The 20,094-nt window shown below is 41.9% G+C and overlaps 1 protein-coding gene across 1 annotated transcript; it reads right to left on the bottom strand.

Annotated features, from left to right (window-relative positions):
• Positions 1–4,801: 4,801 nt before the first annotated feature.
• On the bottom strand, positions 4,802–17,987 carry HIKESHI (heat shock protein nuclear import factor hikeshi). The gene is made up of 5 exons (XM_026096139.2): positions 17,822–17,987; positions 16,751–16,988; positions 11,120–11,271; positions 8,148–8,266; positions 4,802–5,021 (listed from the first exon to the last, which is right to left on the bottom strand). The coding sequence occupies exons 1-5, from the start codon at positions 17,849–17,851 to the stop codon at positions 4,967–4,969; spliced, it is 594 nt and encodes a 197-aa protein (XP_025951924.1). The 5' UTR covers positions 17,852–17,987; the 3' UTR covers positions 4,802–4,966.
• Between the last annotated feature and the right edge of the window lie 2,107 nt (positions 17,988–20,094).

The raw sequence follows: 20,094 nt of genomic DNA, 5'->3' as shown, positions 1-20,094 counted from the left end.
TCGTTAGAATGGACCCGACAAATGGAACTTTCTCAGATATGACTCAATCAATCACACCTGACCTCTGCAGCAGGGAAAGAGACTGGTAAGATGGTTCCAAAGAAATGATTGTGTTGCTAATAAAGGCAGAAAGCCAGGAGAAAAATCTCTTGACTATGGTGGAGGAAGCTGGACAGCAGAGGGAAGCACAGGCTAAGACATTTTGGTAGCCTGCTTTTCTACCTCACAGGTTTTGTCTGTCTGGGTTTGTTTGGATTATTCCCAAAGTCTTCCCTGACCTTCAGAGGGCTGCGGCTGTAGTGTGAAGGAACAGACCCAGGCCAAGGGTCTTTCCTCCTCGGCACAGTGTCGAAGAACCGAGTGCCAAACATCCAATAGGTGCAGGTGGAGCAACTGGGGGTGCTGGTTGAGGAAGCCACTGTAGTAGCACAGGCAGCAGAATTTCTGTCCAGGAGAGAGGGAAACGGCTGAGCTGCCTGTCACATAACTGCAGGCACAGCCAGAGTACAACTGTGTTCCAAAAGCAGTGGGATCCCCAGGGAAGGCTATTGGGCTATCTCCAAGCAGTGCCATCACAAGCAAAGCGTAGACGTACACCTAAGGACAGAAAAGCCACCTTTCTTGCCAGCAGGGTTCCAGCGACACAGGCACAATTTGCAGTAGAACTAGACCAGCAGAGCTACAGCAACACAAGGTTTCTGCTTTCCACAGGCCCTTGGCCTTTCTGTGCCTCTGTGAGTGGCCTAGAAAATGGGATTACTGATATCCCCCTCCATCGCTTTGCCTAGTCACCTGCTGTTACGAAGTCAAAGGAGAGCACTGAGCCCACTAGGGCCTCCACTTGGTTGAGACCTCTGGGTGCCACTCTGTGGATTTTTCCATGGCCATACAATAACCATGAGCATAATGACAGCAACAGTGTGGGGGATGAAGTCCCAGGGATACAGGCAGCTCGAGAGCAACTGCGGTCTCTTGGTTCCGCAACAGAAGGCAGGAAATGTCCAGCTGCCTCCTTCAACAGTAGCAAGTAGCAGAGCCCAGAGACAGCTGTGTAGAAACCTGATCAAAGAGCTACACAGCAAGGCGACAAGCATGATCAAACCTATGCACCACCTTCCATACCAAGATGAAACGAGTGACAGCCCTCTACCTTAAAGCAGGGGCTGAACCCATCCAGCAGGTGACAGAGGCGTAGAAATTCAGGACTGGCAGGAAGAAACAAGGGGACAGATCCCTCTCGAGTCCTCCTAACACTGGAACTCAGGGGCATCCCAGGAAACTATCACGCGCGAGTTCTCAAGGAGGCACCAGAAGGACTTTGGTCCAGCAGAGAGTGCAACTGCTGAGCTGCCTGTCACATACCTGCAGCCATGGCCAGAGTACAACTGCATTCAAAAAGCAGTGGGATCCCCAGGTGCTGCTGACACCAGCTGGCACCAAGCCATGGATTCCCCACAGGCGGGGAAGGAAGGGTAATGGGAAGTACCACTGTCACCTGGCCTGGTTCTCCTACCCTTTTCCCTGAGCATTCAGGGACAGGATATTGGGCTGCTCCATTTGACTCAACACAGCTGTTTTTCATGTTCTGCATGTTGCCAAGACAACTGACTACACAAGAAGAAATCTACAGAGCACCTGGTTGAGCATCCATAATGTTGAGGCCAGGTGGCCACACAAGCCATGCCTGGCCAGTGGACATGAGTTCAATAGCCATTTTGAAATACTATCAAAGCACCCATTGTAGCACCAGAAAAAGAGAGAAATGTATGCTGATAAGAGCTCTTTCCAAGTTTCCCCTACAATTTGGAAATCCAACAAATAGTTTGGAGAATTTCATTGTTACTTTTCTTCCTTAAATAGAAAAAACACCAATATTTCTGAAAACAAAGTAAAGGTCTTTTCTGTATGGAGCAAGAGAAGAGAATAGTCTGTAGCACACAGTTCTTCACTATGTCTCAACAAAAGAACCAACAGAAGACTAACTCAGCATAGCAGAGCAAAAGTGTTTTTCACCATTTAGAAAACAGCAAGAGGAGCAAATAACTTTTAAAGCAGAGGTGCAAACTACATTCAAGTTCAGCAGCTTCCAGGCCCAAAACCTTGCTACAGAGTTGCCTAGTTGAATCCAGGCCCCATTATAAGGCCATTGTAACTGTGCCCACACTCCCTGCACTCAGTGGTTTAGAGACTAAGGTATAGACCAACAAATATTTCTAATTAAGATGTAATACAGAAGAGCTGAACATCTGAAGGTTACTTTGACCACCCTCAAGACCCCCCCCCCTCCCCCAGTCTATCAACAAGTAGAGCACCTTCAGGGACTGGAGACTTGTCCCCTGGGTATGCCCAGCTGGTGGCCAGAACAAAGGGAGGAGGAGGTTATTTGGAAAGGAAAGAATCCCTCAAAACACAGACCCAAACTTTTCATGCCTCAGAGTCATGATAGGTATCATACCGGACAATACTACAGCCACTGATGTATTTTTGGGCTTGTTTTGTTTTAACCAAACAACACACACCTCATTTCCATCCGTTTTCTAGGCTGTCTACAGCACATGCAGCCCCACTTTGAACTGGGAAGATGCAGTAAGAGCCACCCTGAATTCTGATTTTTATATCGACAAGGTCTGGTGCAACATAACTGCAAATCATGAGCTTTAACTTAGTTTAATCAGAATGAACAGTTCCAGTAAATTTCCTTCAGGCAGTAGGTAGCATAACACTGAAAAAAGGTAGCAGGTAGCCAACTCTTAAAGGAATTCAAAGACAGAGAATCTAACTAAACGCAGTGTTATTAACGTAGTCATACAGAAATTGCTATTTGATGGCCTGCTTGTTTTGAAGGAGCTGAAGTTGCTCTCAGGACCTTTTAACAGAATTCTGCATTTTCTGTCAGTTGTTTATACACAACAACTCGCATGCAAGAGTACAAGAGAAAGCCAAAGGTTTTAACCTGTCTTCTTACTAGGAATATCTATGTTAGCATACATAAGCCTGTGAAACTGTGCAAAATCCTTGGGCAGCAGGCCCCAAGCCTCTGAAGTGGTACATGGTCATGCATTCCAGTAGCCAACTGTCATTTAACAAGACAGAAGGTCCCCAGTCCAGGTTTTCTGACACCCAGGGCTACCAGTGTGGAGGCACAAGAAGATATGGCGGGATGAAACCACGCAGAGCCTTGACTCCTCCACAGAAAGCAGAATTTCACTGATGGAAAGAAATTCTTCTCTAATCCTCGAATTTCACTCAGGCCATCACTCTCAAGCACAGCAGGAGCTATAAGACACTCACCTTCTTTAAACATGATTTTTTTCCACTCATACTCAGTTTGGTCAGTGTAACCCACTGAATAGGAAAATTAGTGAAGTGTCTCATTGCCACAACCAGCCCTGCACACCCACCTACCTCAGGCCCCAAGGTTACAATAGCAGTTTCTAATAGTCTGCATTGAGACCACTGGCAAAATAGCCCCGGAAAACCTTACAATCAGGAGTGAGTTTCTTGAGCATTGGAAACAAGAGCCCCATGATATCAGTGTTCATGCCTTCCATCTAGGTTATACACCTTTCTACAGTCGACAGAACGGCCCTCCAACACTATTCCCCTGTCTCCCTTCTCCTTCACACTGCAAAACAGCCCCACAGGAGAAAAGCAGCTGTGAGAGCAGCAGCCAGCACCTGGCACTCCCAGCAGCATGCAGGCAGGCAAAGGGAGCAAGGCTGGGCAGTGGGTCGTGTCACTAGGACACAGCTAACCTGTTACCCCCACCCATGTGTTACAAGAGGGGCTGCAGCCTCCCTCACCAGGAGCCTCAGCCAGGCTCTGCCCTGAACTGGCTATTTTCAGAAGCTGCCCCCTCCCCAAGGAGGGCTGTGCATCAAGGAGAACCACAACCTGCTGTTCCCAGGCTGAGGCTCATCAGCCCATTCACTGCAGTGTGTGGACCCTACAATTGCCTCTAGAGAATGAAATTTGGCTGCAACTTCTGGTAGTGGTGAAGTATGCTGACTCTTACATGACTGACTGAATAAAGCCAGTGGTTTTTACTGCATTCATTTTGCCCCGGCGTGAAAAAAAAAATAAAAAAGCCTATTTGTGGTTTCATGATACTATAAGCCCTCCAGAGAGTAAGATGCATTATGCTAATTTTTCTCCTCCACATTATTCTTTATACTATAATTAGAGAAAGTTTAACAGAAGAAAGAATTAAGCAAATACCTCCACTGCCAGTAATCCAGCTCTCATCTCACTGAACACTCTGGGATTGCAAAATACAAACCTACATTTCTTAATTGGCCCATAACAGCCATTTCAATGCTATCTGGCATGCAGTGAGGAAAGGGTCCCAAAAGATTTCTCCTCACTACACTTTCACACAGGAAAAATTAAAAACAGCAACCCTGAGACTGAGCCCAAAAGTATCTTAATGAGAAAAAGTAATAGATACAGTTGTACCATTTATATGGTACAGTACACATTCATGGGGACAGGAATCTCAGCTGTTTGCAAAATATAAGAACTTACAGCTTAAGTACTAGCCATAAAATAATATATTCTCAGTCAGTAGCCTGATCATCCTTAAGAATGAGGTAAAGAAAGATACTACTTTCTTTTGTTTACAGTTCACCACACCACCAGAAAACTTCATACCACAAGTATGAAACCATACTGCCATCTTTCATCTTTTAATTCCTTCCATTTTACATACAGTTGCAGAAGAGTATTTCTAAATGTGAATATGCCCCACTGACTTCTTGCTGAAGCCAAGAACTTCAATAATAAAAAAAAAAGCGTAAGCAAGTAGTTTTCATGGATTTTAATTTTAAATAATTTGAGAGTATTATAAAAGCTACAAGGTTGTCTATTCAGACTAATCGTTTTTTCCCAAAATTTTTTTAGTGGTGATATTCGCTGTATCTTTCAGATAACACTCTTTAGAAAGCACTTCGAATGCCGTGATTTAAGTTTATGTTTTCCAAAAGAGAGGGTTCTGAGTCAGACGCCTCTGGAAGTTCTCATACCTAGGAGAAACAAAAGGTGTCATAATTAGAATGGCTTCAAAATGATACAAGTCATGTAAAGCATGCAGAGAACAAGAAAAACTGCATCTATTCCACAACATGAAATGCTTTTAAATTTACAATACATTGATGCAAAATCCTCCCTTCCAAGCCTACATCAAGAACATTCACAGTGAGACCTTTATGTATTTCAACAACAATATGTATTTCATTGAAAAAACAAACAAACAAACAAACATCAGTGAGGTAGTTTATTTCACCTTAGTAAAATTGTAAGCCAAGTAGAAGTGGCTGCTTCTGTACATAACATGATTTGACCTAGGAAATCAAAGTTCTGGCAGTTACAAAATGCTAGCCTGAGATTGTCCATCCTCACAGTAATCAAGCCACACATCTCCCAGAAACCCATTCAGCAAAAACAGAACATGAAAACCTCACTCTGTTCAGGAATACAGTGAATTACTAGGGAAAAAAAGCAAGGTAACATCACTGTTTCCAAGTCCAGTTCGAGTACCGCCATACCATGCCCTCCAGTGCTGCTCAGTCTAGCTTAGAGTTGGATGCAGCACCGTTTAGTTCACAGGGCATTGGACATGAGCTAGCAAGTTCACCAGGCTCAAGCAGGCTTGAAGAGATCATAGTCTCCACTGAGAAATGGCTTATTAGCAGGCTATACATAACCCACTTTTAGCTAAGGGAGAGCTGACTGCAGACAATTCTGCAGTCATTGCTATGCATCGTTTTGCCTTGTAATTCCAACAGAAATCAAGACTAAGTAGTCCCCATTATTTTATCATCCTTCACCAACTAATTCCAACTCCCACATTCATTACATAAGGTAATTTTCCAGTAAAATCTAATACGGAAAAGTTATCCTCTAATGCATCGTAGAATTAAGTATGCACACATCCTATCCTTATTTCACTTTCCTTACCAGCAGAAACAAGCAAAACACAAGCAAACTGAATATTAAAATTTATTATTGACCTACACATGGTGAAAAAGGAGGGAAAGCATACAATTTCCATGTCTTTCCCTACAAATAATCTACTGGTTTTGTGCTACAAAAGTCTAAAAACCCTTTTCAATCCTTACAAACCCAAGCTGTAAAGTATCAAAAGGTATTACCAATGAAACAAAGACAAGAACAACAACAAAATCTCCTGCATCCTGCAATTTCCAACTCAAGTGAGAGAAGAGACTCTGAAGGGTTTTAAATCCACTCAAATTAAAAACAAAGGAGGGAGACTTATCTATGACTCAATTTCTAAGACAAAGTAGTGAATTTCCATTACCACCAACCCACTGCAGAGACTTAAGACACTCTGCATATTATAAGCTATAACTGAATACATTAAAATGTCTGAAACACATGAACAGAGCTAAAAAATGGTGCGGTTTTTGGTGGCTGTAATCACATTAAGAGATCTGTATATTCAAATTTAAGAAAACCGCTTGGTTTATTAGTTATGCAGGCTGACCACAAGCCAGCAAGGTGCCTTTCTGGCCAAGAAGGCCAATGGTATCCTAGGTTGCATTAGGAAAAGCAGTACCAGCAGGTCAACAGAGGTGATCCTGCCCCTCCACTCAGCCCCGGAAAGGCCGCATCGGGACTATTGTGTCCAGTGCTGGGCTCCCCACTACAAGAGATCCAAAGAGCTACTGGAGAGAGTCTAGTGGTGGGCTACAAAAATGATTAAGGGCTGGAGCATCTCTCATATGAGAAAAGGCTGAGAGAGCTGTGTCTGTTCAGCCTGGAAAAGAGAAGGCTGAGGGGGGATCTTATCAACGTGTACAAATATCTGAAGGGAGGGTGTAGTGAGGAAGGGGCCAGACTCATTTCAGTGGTGCCCAGCAATAGAACAAGAGGCAACAGGCACAAATTGAAACACAAGAAGTTCCATCTGAATATGGGGGAAAACTTCTTTACTGTGAGGGTGACAGGGCACTGGAATAGGTTGCCCAGAGAGGTTGTGGAGTCTCCATTCTTGGAGATGTTCAAAAGCCATCTGGACATAACCCTTGGAAACATGATTTAGGTGACCATGCTTGAGCAGGAGGGTTGGACTAGGTGATCTCCAGAGGCTCCTTCCAACCTCAATTATTCTGTGATTCTATGCCTCACACAGTTTTATTGTTTAAAGCAAACAAAAGCAAATTCAGCATTATCCAGGGAATGAACAGTTGAAACTGCTTGTTTAGCCTGTCCTGCTTTCGGTTTTTGTCATCAGAGATCTTACCCACCTATGTTCGTAGAGTGCCTACACACACAGTAATATCGTAAAACAGAAACAACAGAAATCCCCAATGTCAAAAAACAGATCAAGAATAACCTTCTATTAAGTTCTGCATCAAATTGCACAAAGGAAACCTACTGCTTACACTAAGTGCTCACATGTCGACGCTGATCCATACTAATGATCAAACTGTATTCAGACAGCCCAAAATACTGCTTTAAAATAAGGGGTTAGGTTAATACTGCAGAGATGCTTAAAGAGAACTAAACAGATAAACTGTAGGTAAGAATTTTTTCAGACATTCTAAAGACTGTCTGCAGTTCACCAGACTGCATGTGCTATCCCTATAATGAGTTATTTCTGAAATTAGTCCCTGAAAAACAATTCTTAGAGACTTTTGCATCTGTGCTCAAGGTTTGTTGGTAATACAATCAGGTCAGCTAGGAACATAATTTCTCCACCTCTCCCACATACTTAAGCTACAGAACTATGCTGGAACTATGTCTAGGAAGAGACCAAGCATAATAAATTAGCACAAACTGACAGACACTCTGTTCTGTCTTCCCATGACTCTAGAAGCATTTGCAGGATCAGCAACATAGTGTAAATCGCCATATGCTAAGGATTACATATCTAAAAGGCACAAAACATACAGGCATAGTATTTTTCTAATCAGAATCATTGTATGAAGACACTGACAAGTAAATATAAAAACAGTGCACAGAACATCTCTATTTCAGATAAACAGTAGCAAGTCAGTAACACTTAAATATTTTTGCATAATTTCACCATATAGCATGACAGTAATCTAATACTTTGAAACTAGCTGTTTTGATGCCTAGAAAAAAACAAAACAAAACCAAAAGGTGCTTCAGATCATTTGCTTTACCATTTCAGAACTACACTTGCAGGAATGAAAGCTTCAGAAGGATTTGGAGTCATCTGCGCCTGAGTAACAGCAAATGAGGAAGCAAAATTATAGAAGTTATCCAACATCTTCTGAGTGAACTGAAATAAAAGAGACATTTGACATTCATTTTTAAGGACTTTTTTTAATTTAAATTTTTGTGCAGTTAAACTGATATGCAACTTGCACATGAAGTAAAATTAGCATTGTTATCCCACACAGGGGGACATGGATATATTAGGTCACGAGGGAGGTCTGTATTAAAAAGATCAAAACATCCTAACTCTGCCTTGTCCTCAGATCCTTCTACTGTCAAGAAGTCATCTTGGAATCTTCAACTTCTGCCCTCCCTGCCCAATTTTGTCCAACTGGATAAAGAGTTTTGAGAAGACCATTCTCCCTGCTTCATCTGGAGACCACATCTTGGTAAAATCCTGTGACTAACCAGTGACGCAGTGACTACAGTTGGTCTTCTCCTCCAAATTAAACCATTGGGAGAATTCTATATCGGGACAAAGTGGCAAAGCTCAGGTCATAGCAAAATACTAGCTGTTAAACCAGCTGGAAAGCCTGCAGCGATCTGCCTTGTTACATTACAATTTCCACAGATGCCTGCCAAGACAGGAGCCAATCTCCAGAAACAGGGAAACTTCCTTCAGCTTTTAATCACAGAAGGGCTGGTACCCTGGCATCCTCTGCCACATGTTCTTGCTGGGAAAACATGAGAAATATACATAGCAAAAAATGTGGCAATGAGGAAGCATAAGTGATGAAAATGGATTGAGAGATTTCAGCCAAGTATCAGCAAGACTTTTGTTGGGAGGATGGGACAGCTGGAAATTGTTAGTTAGCTTACAAATAAATAAGTGTATGGTATCTCCTTCCTTCTTTCCCCTATTCATACAGTTTTTATTACACACACACATACACACATAAATGTTTGTTCCTCCACTGAAAAAACAGATTATAGCTATATATAGGCTGTTTTGGTGAGGGAACAAACTATCTGAGTAAAAAAAAAAAAATGGAGAAAAACAGAGCCTGGGGCAACGTATCAGCACCCTTGAACTTCCTATCACCTACTTTGATGCAGAAAGAGGGTGGGAGAAGAGATGATATCCTAGAACCCAAGGAGCGCATCCTCAGTCTCGCCCCACTCTCAACTCACGCAGAATTCTGCTTTTTCATCCCACTTCTTTCCATTATTTTTTATACTATAACTATGTAAAATATATCATCATAAATTTATAAGCCTTCTTAAAATGTAGTGGAAGAACAATCACTTAATTTAGAATAGTGACAAATGATTCTGGCTTTAAAAGAATCTATTTTTATTGCTATAAAGTAGCAGTTCCAAATGGCTGATATCAAGATCTGAAAAAAGCGACTAGCTATTCACAAACTGTGTTCCCATCTACACATATCACCTGTATCACCTTCCTCTATCTAATCCTTCAAATATTTCCTTCAACAACACCTTCATAAATATTCTCTACAACAGTAATTGTTATTTCAAACCCTTGGCTGAACTACATTCCTTAAAAACAATGTAAAATTTCAGTTAAAATTTTACGCTGTTTTAACAGGGAAAAATCCACCTAACTGGAAATAACATTTGCAAGGTGACATATAATCATGAGGTGTTTTTTTCTTTACACATTATCACCAGGAAAATCCACCAGCCAGCTTGCAAATGACTTCAAGTTGCACATTATTAACTGGTGACCTAACTACTGCTATTATAAAAATTGGTGGAATCAGAAATAACATTTAGATGTCGTTTGCCCCAATAAGCCAAAAAGGCTTGATTTACCCTAATATACACAAGTAGCTGTCGGTCAACTCATAGCCAAAATAACTTTCTCCAAATGAGACATTACCTATTTGGAGCTATTATGTATATAACCTGTCAGAGGATATCAGTTTCATTATCAGGATTACTGTTCAATTACCAGTCTACTTCAATAACTGTCTGTATGAAAAGCAAGCAAGAAAAAAAAATGCCTCAAACAAAGCCTCTCTTTGACTTCTTAAGCGTTAAAAGATGATGCCAGAGCCATCAATGGTTCCGGGAACATCAATTTGACCTTAGTTTTGACCAGAAGATCGAAGCCTAGACTTGAAACACACCTACATAACAGGATTTCAAAGACACCTTCTTGCCTTTTCAAGACATGAGTAACTATTCAGAAGAACCATACAGTGATCTGACATGTTGCATGTAGACACCAGTTTCATCCAGAACACTGTTAGGGAAATCAAGAGCTGCCATGCAGATCTGGCTTGCCTTAAGTATTGCTGTTAGATGGCTGACTAACTGCTATTGCTGGCTGAGGATTTCCAGAGGTTCAAGTTATCAGACCTGCTGAGTAGAAGTGGCTAATGTTGCAGCCCAAGGCCTGGTCTGCAGGAAAAAAAATATGTCCTTCTGTGGAAGAGTGCATCATTTTGTAATTCTGCAGAACTACAGTAAAAGAATTTCTCAAGTGTAAGTAGTACCATTAAACCTCTACATGCATTTACGCTCAAGTCTGCATTACTATTTGAGTAATTTTCAACCATCTCTGTAGGTCTATGCCCTGAAGTTCCAACATCTACAAATCATCAGATACTAATTAAATATGTGTGAGAGAAGTAAGTATCTGCTCCGATGAAGAAGCCTCACAAACGTTTTTACAGTAGAGCAACATGGATACTACAGACCCTAATGACCTGATTCCACTGAACAGGCAAAAAAAAAATTAAAATAAAATCTTCTGAAGACATTCTTTCAGGGCAATACAACGTCATCTCAAAACAACATAGCATCCAGCCAAACAATTAGACAACAAATTAGGTTAGTTATGATTCTGTAACCACCTATATCAGCTTAAAAAAAGACAAAGTTCTTCAGAGGCTGAGTTCTTAAACTTTAGTACTACAGAGGATTTCTTGAAACAGAATGCCCAAGTTACCTCAGTGAATGAATCTACTGATGATACAGCAGCATTTGCAACAGGAGTCTGTTGGGCCAAACTCTCCAGCAGTTCCACTGAGATTCCAATCTGGGCTACCGTTGGCGTCTGAGGGAGGTTCATGGCACCAAAAGGGTGTTGGCTTCCTTTCCCTGAAAACACCATAAACAGCATAAATGTTAGACTTGGTACACACGCAAAGACAGTTTTACTTACATCATCATATTTCTTCTGTACAAGGTACTCCCCAACACCACCAGAGAGATCTCCCGATCACAGAAATCCAGAAGCAAAGCACAGTCTAAACACATGTGCAAGTACACACAAGCACATACACACACAATAGATGAAATGGGGAATAAGTAAATTTAAAATACAGCAGGTCTTAGGGAATTTTCTAAGAATATAAAGAAAGAAAAAAAGCCCAACTTTCAAAGCTTCCTATGTTGGAAATTGATCCCAAGTACAATAGGAAATATCTGTGAGTGAAAAACACAGCAATACCTTTCTTTACAGAAACCAATTCTTTAATTACCATCATAATGCCTACAGAAAAACCCCAAACACATTTAGTACTGCTGCACAGTTTTTTGATTCACTTATTCAAACGGAGTGCTGGTGAACCTCTTTGTGCGAGAATTAAAGGCTGTTCTTTGAAGATCACTCTGACTTTAAGCTATCCCTACAGCAAAGTGGGCAGCCCCATCTATGATCAGAACAGCTCAAAACCGCCACCAACCACAGCAAAGGTCACATCTCAATAGCCACGAAACAGAAACGTCTCCAGCTTTGCAAAAGTCACAAAGAAAACAGCAGATCAGGCAGAAAACATACCTACAAATTGCAAAACTCTTATGCAGGCATCATCCCAGCCCCCACCATCACTTCTGATCTTTCTCAACAGAGCTTTAAGCAGAACTTTCAGTCCCAGCTTCAGTTACAGACTATGCAAACAATAGCAATCGTCTATACTTTCTGAAATTGCTCACTCCTCTTTGTCAGTATCCGACAAGGAAAAAATAAGAAGAATAAGAAAACAAAGAGATCTGGGGGAAAAAATGAGAAAAAGATCTAGCAATGTTATTAGTAAGCAAATACTAACACTCCAAGTAAGTCTGAGCTAACACAATAGGCAAGTACTCTCATAACACAGTAGCAATGCTTTGGCACCACTCTCTGGCCTTTTACTAGCTGGAGAAAGCAAAGCTAGTCAAGAGATTAAAAACAAACCCCACACAAGCAAAAAAAAAAAAAAAAAAATAGATGGCAGAAATTATTGGCGATATTCTAGTATCTTACACCAGAAGGCTATTGCCCTCTTCTCCTTCACTTCCGATATAAAACTCACACTGGTTAGAAAGTCTTTGAATTCTGATCTCATTTTCCTTAATACACTCCACATCTTAGAATTGATATCTAGTGGCACTTTAGAAGTAAAGCACTCACTGTTCTATTAAAACATACTTTTAACACAAGACCAGTAAGAAGAGTTAGTCTCCCAAAATGCTATTTAGAAGCTCTTTTGAGAAGTGCCATTGTTTGAGCTCAGTCCATACAGCGCATAGATGCTTGCTTTATAACGTTAGAATTTACAGAAGTATTAAAAACAAACAAACGAAAAGCTATTAGAAACCAGGATGACTAAATATCACACTTAAGTTCATTATTAGAAATCCTGATAGCAATACAGTTGGTGCAAGTTTTATATCTTCTAACACATTCACCTGAGAAACTGACATTAACAATAAAAACCTAACATCTTCAAGCAACAAGAACCATCAGAAAACACCACTACTTTCGAAAGACTTAATTAATGAAAGTGCATCTATTCTGTCACTTTGCATGCAAGGATGATACCTCCTGAGACCAACGGCCTCTGCAAGCACTGCCCCATCAGTACAGATACCTAGCACTGCACTCCCTCGAAGCAACTCTCCTGGAGAGGAGTTCATCTAAAAGGATCAGAGAAAAATGTCCCCTGCCATCCTTATACCAACTGTATACTCCACATTTTGAATGTTACCTTTTACAATTAGTATTTCAAACCTTATGAACGCAAAGAACAGTGTGTCAATGTACCGAAACACAGACTGAGATTTTGCCATTCAGATCCTGTACTATCCAAGATACCGTGTCATAACCAGAACAAAGAGCAATCAGAAAAATATTTTAGTTTTCTCGCCTCTTTCCTTTCATGCAATCTTGACCCCAATATCCTTCAGCACAACCTTGTCAGAAACCTTACCCGTTTGCATTCCTCAAATACATTGTTTTACTGGGTATATTTGTGAGTGGGAAACAGAAAAACACACACACAACCACACGCTGTGCGGCAGAGAAAGTTTGGAATGCAAAAGGCTATCCTATAACTTTATCCCACTTGTCAATATACTCCCAGTAAGACTGCACAGTCCCCCCTAAAGGCTATGTTTTCCATTTCTACTACAGTTCCAGTCACAACTGAGAAAATAAACTTTGCAATTGTGAGGTAAAGGGCATTTCCAGACCCTTCTCTACAGACAGTCAAATGAAATGTATCTACATTTGATTAGCAAAATAGCACACAAAGCAGTCAGAAAAGAATGTATAATCATAATCATTGAAGCACTACCAGACCTTACACTGTAGGGAAGCAGTTTGGGCCTAGAGGAGTGGCTGATACATATGACTGCTGTGCTGCCATTCAGAGGGACCTTGACAGGCTGGAGAAATGGGCAGAGCAGAACCTCATGAACTCCTCAAACCAGATTTTCATGTTGTTGACCTACTCACCCCGAACAAGAAGAGTATATTTTGCAAAAGTCATTCCTCTTTAGCTCATTTAGCAAAGCCACTTTGATAACACTGCAATGTCCATCTGCAGTGGCCTTCCTAAGGGAGCATGGGAGAGGGGGAAGGAGGGAAGAAAACTAAGCAAGCTTCAGCAATGCCATTCCACTCGATCCACACAGGCCAGAAGTCTTAAATAAAATATATGTAGTTATGGTATTCTTACAATACAACTAGTCATTATAATGACTGGCAATGTGGGCGAGTCACACCGATGGCAAAACCTGTACAGTACCAGGGAACTCCAGACGCAAAGCATAAACTTCAGGTGTGAGTAGGAAACTACACTTAACCTTACCTACAATAAAATGCTAGGTCCTTTCAGCTGACCACACCTGCCCACTTCAGAAACACTGTAGCCCTCTTCTGTTCATCACACAGCAAGAAAAGAGAAATCCTCCTATAGCTGCTGCTTCACAGGGAACTTACAATTAGTGCCACAGTTTACTGAAAGTATGAATTGGTTCTGCTCAACATGGGATTAAATTTAAGCAAACATATCACTCTGCAGTATTTTAACTCTGGAGCATTTTGACTCTGGAGCACAACAATTAATACAACTATATAACACCCAGCAAAGCAAGCTAATGTCACAATATATACCTGGAGCCATTTTATAAAAATTTATGCAAAGCTTCTTCCATCATTTTTAATGCACATATTCTTAACATAAGTAACTAAAAGCTGACTTGTATAAGTGTATGGAATAAGTTCTTGCCAACAATTCTAGCTTGTAAAAGGAACAGACACACTCTTTATTATTACTTCCTTTTTGTTTCCAAAAGCAAAGGCCACATCAACTTAATTCTGCTATTAATTGCCCAAATTACCTCTTAGCACTATTATTTTAGCCTGAGCTTCCCACGTTAGAAACATCTGCCCAACCTCCATGCTTCTGATAAGCCTCACTTAAAGGTTTGCTTGCCATTTCCCCTCAGAAAGAGTAAGTATGCTGAAAATACATTACCACCTTGACAACTGAGCTACTCAGCTTGAAACTACTGCTTTAACTAAATGGAACCATGCTAGAAACATAATCCCTTGCCACTTTTTACAGAATTCCTTATTCATTCTCTTCATGGAACAGCACTTCTGCCTGCTAGTGAAAATAGATGCTCTGAATCAGGAGACATCCTGGCACTCCATCCACTTGATGAGAATATGCCAATGACATTTGTCATGTTCAAGAAATTAACCTGAGATATTCAAATGCAAAACACAGATTTCAACAGGACAGTTCCCACTTTCTAAGATCACTCTCTCTGCCTCCCCTTTCTACACAGTCTTCTCCATCAAACAACTGTTTATGGGCACAGAAACTAAGGCTGTGCAGCGTATACTGATTCTCAAGCCAGACAACCAGTAGACGACAGGAAAGGCAGAGCTCTCTCTTCTCCAGGTGAAACACAGCACTGCTACATGGCACAGCCAATGCATCCAACTAGGTCATAGAATTGTTTCTCAAATGTAGCCTTTTGCAACTTCTCTGTTTCCAACAGAAATTCTAGCAACTGTCTCAACATTTCAGCCAAACCAGAGACAATTCAGAGAAAACTCAAGGGACTGGAGCCACATTTACAAGACACAGGATTATACAAGAGAAAGCAAGCTAATACTCACTTGGAAGTAATGCCTAAAGGTGCTATTCTTCAAAAGCAGCAAAAAAATACCTTTTGCTACAAAGCTCTCCGAAGACAGACATAGCAAAGTCTAGCATGAGAAAGACACTGCAATAACCAGGGGAATAAAGCAGGTTCTACACTTCATTCTGTTTTGCTCACTCCACAATGTCAGGACATATAAAACCACACAAAAATAAAATTTTCATGTGGCTGTTACATGTGCTAAGAAGGCCCAAAACTTCTGAGTAACATACATGACCAGAGATTATTTTGCCTTGCACCTGGAAGGCCCTTACATTATGTCAGATTACTATCCAGGACTCATTCAAAAGAAAGCATGCCACCTACTGAATTAATGCATTTCCTCACAGCACTTTCAATAGTTATCTAAATAGAAATTAAAGTTAAGGTTGTAAACTACACTTAAACCTATAAAAGATGCGTACTACTTTATCACCATAGTTCTATAGACTGCATGACTGACATACCCATTCCTTTATTAGAAGAAAGGCGTGCCTTTGGGATACTTCATTTTGACAGCATGCATGGAAAAAAACCCACATAATCAAAAAAACCTACTTCACATAGCACTAGCCTTTTCTGACTCCCATATCTTTACTCAGGTGTACATCAAGAATAAAAAAGCATTTGAAAACTGCTTTTCAATGATGATATCCTGAACTGTACCATTATATAGTGCACAGCACCTGGACTAGACAAAGCTAGCTTTCTAAAGTCGTTGTGACAAACTTTACTCATTAAAAAAGACAGCTCTCTGCTACAGCAAATACGACACCTTGACAACAGCAGGTACAAGAAAATATCACAGGCATTTCCAGCCAAATGCCTAAAACCACACTACCGAAGCTGCACGGTCATTCCTCCTCGGCTTCCCAATACAGAAGCACTGCAACCTGTATGCGAACGCTGTTACAGTGAAGTTTCAGATCAACACTGCTGACAAGGGAAAACAAGTGAGAAACACCCCCAGGAACATTAATACACCGCTGGACTTCCACAAAGCCCACCAACCACTCCTCATGTCTCCTAGGCACTACCAGAAAAAACACAGCAGTCTGGCTTTTCAAGCACCCCTTTGATCAACACCTCCCAACATTTAGTCCCTCAGGCACGCAGCAACACACCCATTTCACTGACTGCTACGTTTTACTAATCTTACCAGATTTGAGACCTGAAATTTTGAAGATGGCACTTGGCTTCTCATTAGTGACAAACCCAAGCAGCTGCCACACTGCCATCCCACTCTGGTCCGGATAACAAAAATAGACAGATCCTCCCATTCCTTCGGGAAATGGCAGAGTTCCCAGCATGAACACCACAACATGGTTGATGTTTTCATAGTCCGGTAAGTCAAAGACAAATTTGTCCTCAGCCACTTGTTGAGGAGCTGCTTGGACCTAGGACAAAAAATAAAATAAAATAAAATAAATAAAATAAAATAAAATAAAGCAACATTAGTAAAGATTTTGTTCTCTTTCTTTACATTGTAACCATGAGCTTCCCTTTTCAGAACTACACCCAAGGTGGAATGTAACAAAGACGTAAGGAATAAACTAACCTTAGTGGCAAACACCCAGATGAAAGGCAAACTCAGCAATCGTGCAAAAGGCTGCTAAAAAGGAATTACAAGCCCTCACCAGCTACGCTGATTGCACATCCCACCCAGGACTACAGCATCAGAATACCTTCGCTCCCCATCTGCCTAGAAGGAAGACAGGCTGCAGCAGAGCTTGCCAAGTCTGTCAGCTGTGGCTCTTGACCACCTGGCTGGCACAACCCCAGCAATCATGGGAACCTGTTCACATAGGAAATACAACAGGCTTTCAGACAGGTAGTACAAGGATAGCTAAATGCCACAGCACAAAGAAACCTTCCTTTTTACCCCAGGCGCCACATCCTTGCAGGCAACATACAGCCTGGCCTTGAAAAGCTTCTTTTAGGCTCCAAGCTTGCCAGGAGCAAGCTCAGGAGCACAAAGCTCTGTGTGACCAGAGAGGAGGGTGCCTGCAGCCAGGCAGGATGCCAGCAATGAAGCTCCATAATGCAGCTGCCTCAGGGGATGAAGGGCAGGAGCTAGCAGAAGTGCGGGGCAGGCGTGAAGCGGGGCAGGTCCCCTCGGCCTAGGACCGACCCCGGGAGGAGCCTGGGCGAGGGGAAGAGCGAGACCCACAGGGCGGCTCTGCGGCCCCCTGGCAGCTCCATCCCCGCCCGTGGCCCGGGCAGTGCTCACCAGCCTGCCCGCCACCAGGCAGCCGAACATGGCGGCGGCGGCCGCCGAGCCCCTCAGACGCTTGGCTGCTCCGGAGCCTCCATGAGAGCCGACTCCCGGAAACCACCGCGCCCCCAGCCCCGGGCGGCCATAGAATCACTTCCGGAGCGGCGCCGCGGGTGCGTCAGCGCAGGACCACAGCTCCCGCGGTGCACCGCGCGCTCGCGCCGTTTGCGGCGCCGCGCAGCCGGAGTGGAGCCTGATGGGAGATGTAGTTCGCGTCACCGCTCCCCCTCCCCAATCCCCGCGCAATCCGTGCGGAACCCGGGGCAGGCAGCGCTTGGCAGAGCGCCGGCTCTACTAGGGGCTTTCTGTCGACGGTGTCTTCAAATTGAAGTTTTAGCAGAAGATACTGTGGGGAAAAAAATTTACAGTCTTCATTCGCTTGCTTTGTCATCTTGTACGTTTGCATTTACAGGCATCATGTTGTATTGATCATGCAATTGTAAATCTGACTCCAGCATGAAAGTGTCTTTGATACACGCAGTGACTAAATAAATGAGCACTTCAGCCTCGAAGAGAAAGTGTGCTATGGCTATGAAAAAGGTCTGTAATATCAGGAGTGGCATATAAAACAAACAAAATAATCTTTTCTCATTTCTCCAATACAAGAAATATCACAGATCAAATTATTGGGTAGAAAAAAGAGATATTTCTGCATACCTTGCAGATGTTATCTGCCACAGTTGCAGGAATTTTGCATGTGTTCAAAAACAGATTATAAAAATTAAAGGGAAAATGCATCAAGGCTTAAGTACAAAATAACAACCTTTTGTTGTGAATCTGAACTTAAGACGTAACACCTGAAAGCCATGCTCTGTTTGCCCTGTTCTTCTATGCTATTGCATTACTCTTATTGGACACTGCCAGAGAAAGGGGGCTCTGGTCTTGCCCAACACAAGCCATCCTTTAATCTGTTTTCTGGATTCAAACATGACTGACTTCTCCGAGTACTGAAGAGCAGTGGAAATTTAATGCCTTGGTTCATATAGCTAGAAATTAAAGTTGAAATTGCTATGAAAGTAAAAGGCTAGATCCAAAATGCTTACATCCAGGTAAAACTGGCAATCAACTTAACCAGAGCAATTAGCAGACCTTGCTGTTATGGAGCAAATAAAATCTGCATTAGAAAATTAAAGAGACAAACACTAAGGGAAAAAGTTAATCACAAAAGATATCTAATTAAATATGCTGACATATACAAAAAACTAAACTGAAAGACAACTGATGTAACAGTATATGATGCTGCATTACCAAAAAACTGATTTTGTCCTGACAGATATAGTTCAGATTCTGGAAGTTTACATTAAAGAAGTGTGCATATCATGTATGTTTACTGTGTAAACTGATGACTGGTGCCATTTCAGAGTACTTACCATTAGATGGCACGCGACGATCAGAGAACAACCCTCACTGACTTCAGCATGAACTTCCACCAAAGAGATTTCCAGGCTTACATCAAACTTTTCACAGATGCCTGCATGATGGTTTAACGGCCAGGTTAGCATCACATATGAACTCAGTGGCACAAATACGAGCAAAGTCTAGTTCCCCCAGAGAAAAAACAGAGACAGTCTTTGCTATGGATGATTTGCTATCATCCCTTTGCAAAAAGAGGGAAAGGCTCTGACGGCAATAAAAGACTTGCAATTTCAATGCTATGCGGCACTGAAATGAGATGGGAAATCTACCCTTGCATTTCACAGACATTTACACAGGTAAGATGTGATAACTGACAGAACCTTGTGCTGCATGCCTGAATAAAAGGAAAAACCTACCAGCAGGTGGAAACATCTGCTCATTCCCCTCAGGCTCAGTCCCCTCTTCTATCTCTGCCCCAGGTTCCCTCTCCAGACCTATCTGCAGTCCTGAGAAGTCTCGGCCCACTTTCAGTCTAACCAGTTCTCCCCCATTACCTTAAGATCTTCAGCCCTCTGCCCACAACCATTTCCAGTTTCTTTGTACATCCAGAACCTGCCTCCAGGAGCCTTTCAAGGCACCTAATCTTTCTCAGTTATTCACTACTACCTTTTTCTATATCTCAGTCTCTGTCTTGGTTATCTCATTTTTCCACTGACTTTCAGCTTCCTGTTTTATCTGCATCTCTGCCAGCCACCATTCCTTACACGATTCCCTCTTTTTTTCTTCTTCTTCAATTTTAGCTATTTTTAAGACATGTGACACACAACTAGCTGTAACATATTACCAAAATACATCCTTTTTTTTTTCCTGCA

Source organism: Dromaius novaehollandiae, chromosome 1, assembly GCF_036370855.1.
Source record: "Dromaius novaehollandiae isolate bDroNov1 chromosome 1, bDroNov1.hap1, whole genome shotgun sequence".
NCBI lineage: Eukaryota > Metazoa > Chordata > Aves > Casuariiformes > Dromaiidae > Dromaius > Dromaius novaehollandiae.
Note: the sequence above shows the minus strand (reverse complement) of the source record. Positions and strands in the feature narration are given on the sequence as shown.